The 1,805-nt window shown below is 41.5% G+C and overlaps 1 protein-coding gene across 1 annotated transcript; it reads right to left on the bottom strand.

Annotated features, from left to right (window-relative positions):
- Window positions 1-208: 208 nt before the first annotated feature.
- LOC144645773 (neuropeptide Y receptor type 2-like) lies at window positions 209-1,578 on the bottom strand. Its single transcript, XM_078505321.1, has one exon. It carries the CDS (start codon window positions 1,576-1,578, stop codon window positions 460-462), a length of 1,119 nt encoding a protein of 372 aa, XP_078361447.1. The 3' UTR covers window positions 209-459.
- Between the last annotated feature and the right edge of the window lie 227 nt (window positions 1,579-1,805).

Raw genomic sequence — 1,805 nt, 5'->3', positions numbered from 1 at the left:
CTCCCCTCTTTTAGGGGTTTAACCCAGGTGCGAGAAGAGAGAGTCCAGGATAACTTGCATACGCATGCAATTCATCTACCGTGAATTTATTTTTCCTTCTTCATCCAGAGACTCTCATTTGCCGGAAGTTGATATTATTCTTCAAAGTACTGTATTTCGTTCTGCCGTGATATATTCATCTTGGACTAATAGGTCACCATTCTTTTAATATTTTAGCTGCTTTTTACCACTGAAATGAAAAACAATGTTAGGTCCAGGAAAAAAATTACTGGGAAACTCCACTTTTAGGCTTGCCTTAATCTATATATTAATATTACCTCCGCGTGGATTTTTCAGGTAGCAATCTAAAAAATCTAACATGAAATCGACGTTTTTATGGCCAAAACAACTTAAAAGGTAAGTTTATTTGGAAACTTTGGCTGTAGTGTACGGCACGAGTCTGACCGCTGAGGAGTCAGATCACTTGTCACAGCGACGGCAGTCGCACAACACCAGTTTGGCAAACGCATTGGCATAAAATTTACTCATTGTTCCGTACAAAATAGGATGAAATGCCCCAGGAAGACAAGTCAGCAGGAACGCATACCTCCTGAAAATAATGTAATAAGGCCAATAAGATGTCCCGCCTCTTAACTGTTCGTAGAGAAACACAACCTGGATGGGAATGTAACATACAATGAAAATAAGTATGATCACGTAGATCATTCTCAGAATTTCCAGCTCGAGTTCAGTGACACTCGAACCATTTTGAGGATGTCTTGTACTGATGTCGTTTCCATTATCATTCTGCATACAAGCATCTCTTCCCGTTTCTTGTAGCGCCATGCATTCAGGATGTCCATTTTGACGCAGTGGTTTCTCAGTTCCTGTTACGTCATTTGTGCGTGTCGTATTAGATATGTGATTTTTTAGCCTGATAGCCACGGCAATGTACGATATCACGATAACGAGATACGGAATAATAAAGCTCATGATGAAACGCGCAATCGAGTACTTTGTGTGTCTTGGTGCATCAATATCTGTGTCACCGGGGAGGAGAGGTATACAATGGTCTCCATAAGGTGTCCTGATGACGGTGTGCATTGCACCGACTGGAAACACCATTATTAAAGCTGCAACCCACAACAAACCGAACACTAGTACCACTTTCGCTTGTGAAAAAGTCATTAATTGGTGGCATTTATTCATTATCACTCGATATCTGTACGCGGCAATAAAAGCTAGGGTGTAGGTCACCACGAACATGGCCGTCATTTGTATCGGAAACACCAGCTTACAAGCGACTTCACCAAAAGACCAGTGGTTAAACCAGTCATAAATGAAGTAGAATGGGAAACACAGTGAGCTGATGATTTCCGCAGCGGCGAGATTGGTCACCAAATAGTAAGAAAACAGACGTTTACGAGTAGGTAACAATAAAATGGATCTACAGACCACAGCGTTTCCTAATACACTCGCTAGCATGATCACGGCAAACAAACAAACACGAACAAAGAACGAACCTGATGGCTCAGCAATGAAGGGGTCAGTTTCGTTGTTTGAATTCTGAATCACCGAGTTATTGGTTGTTGCGTTCATGGTTAAATCGAACTGCTAACCTTAAATCGACAAGTGTGAAATAAGACTGACGGTCAGTGTGATGAACTCGCGTGCCGGCCATAGTTGAAATGTCTCTGGTGAGTAACTTGTTCCTCATTCGTCTTTGCGTCACTACTTTTAGCGCAACTGAAATAGACCTGAAGTTTATTACGGTAATAAACCTTGTGGGAAATTTCACATTTCGACTCCATTCCGGTCGTTAAATT

Source organism: Oculina patagonica, chromosome 3 (assembly GCF_052425735.1).
Source record: "Oculina patagonica isolate OP01 chromosome 3, crgOcupat, whole genome shotgun sequence".
Taxonomy (NCBI): domain Eukaryota; kingdom Metazoa; phylum Cnidaria; class Anthozoa; order Scleractinia; family Oculinidae; genus Oculina; species Oculina patagonica.
This window is presented reverse-complemented; position numbering and strand designations above follow the sequence as displayed.

Excerpts from the sequence above, each read along its gene's own strand:
- LOC144645773 (XM_078505321.1), bottom strand. The coding sequence starts at position 1,578 with ATGAACGCAACAACCAATAACTCGGTGATTCAGAATTCAAACAACGAA.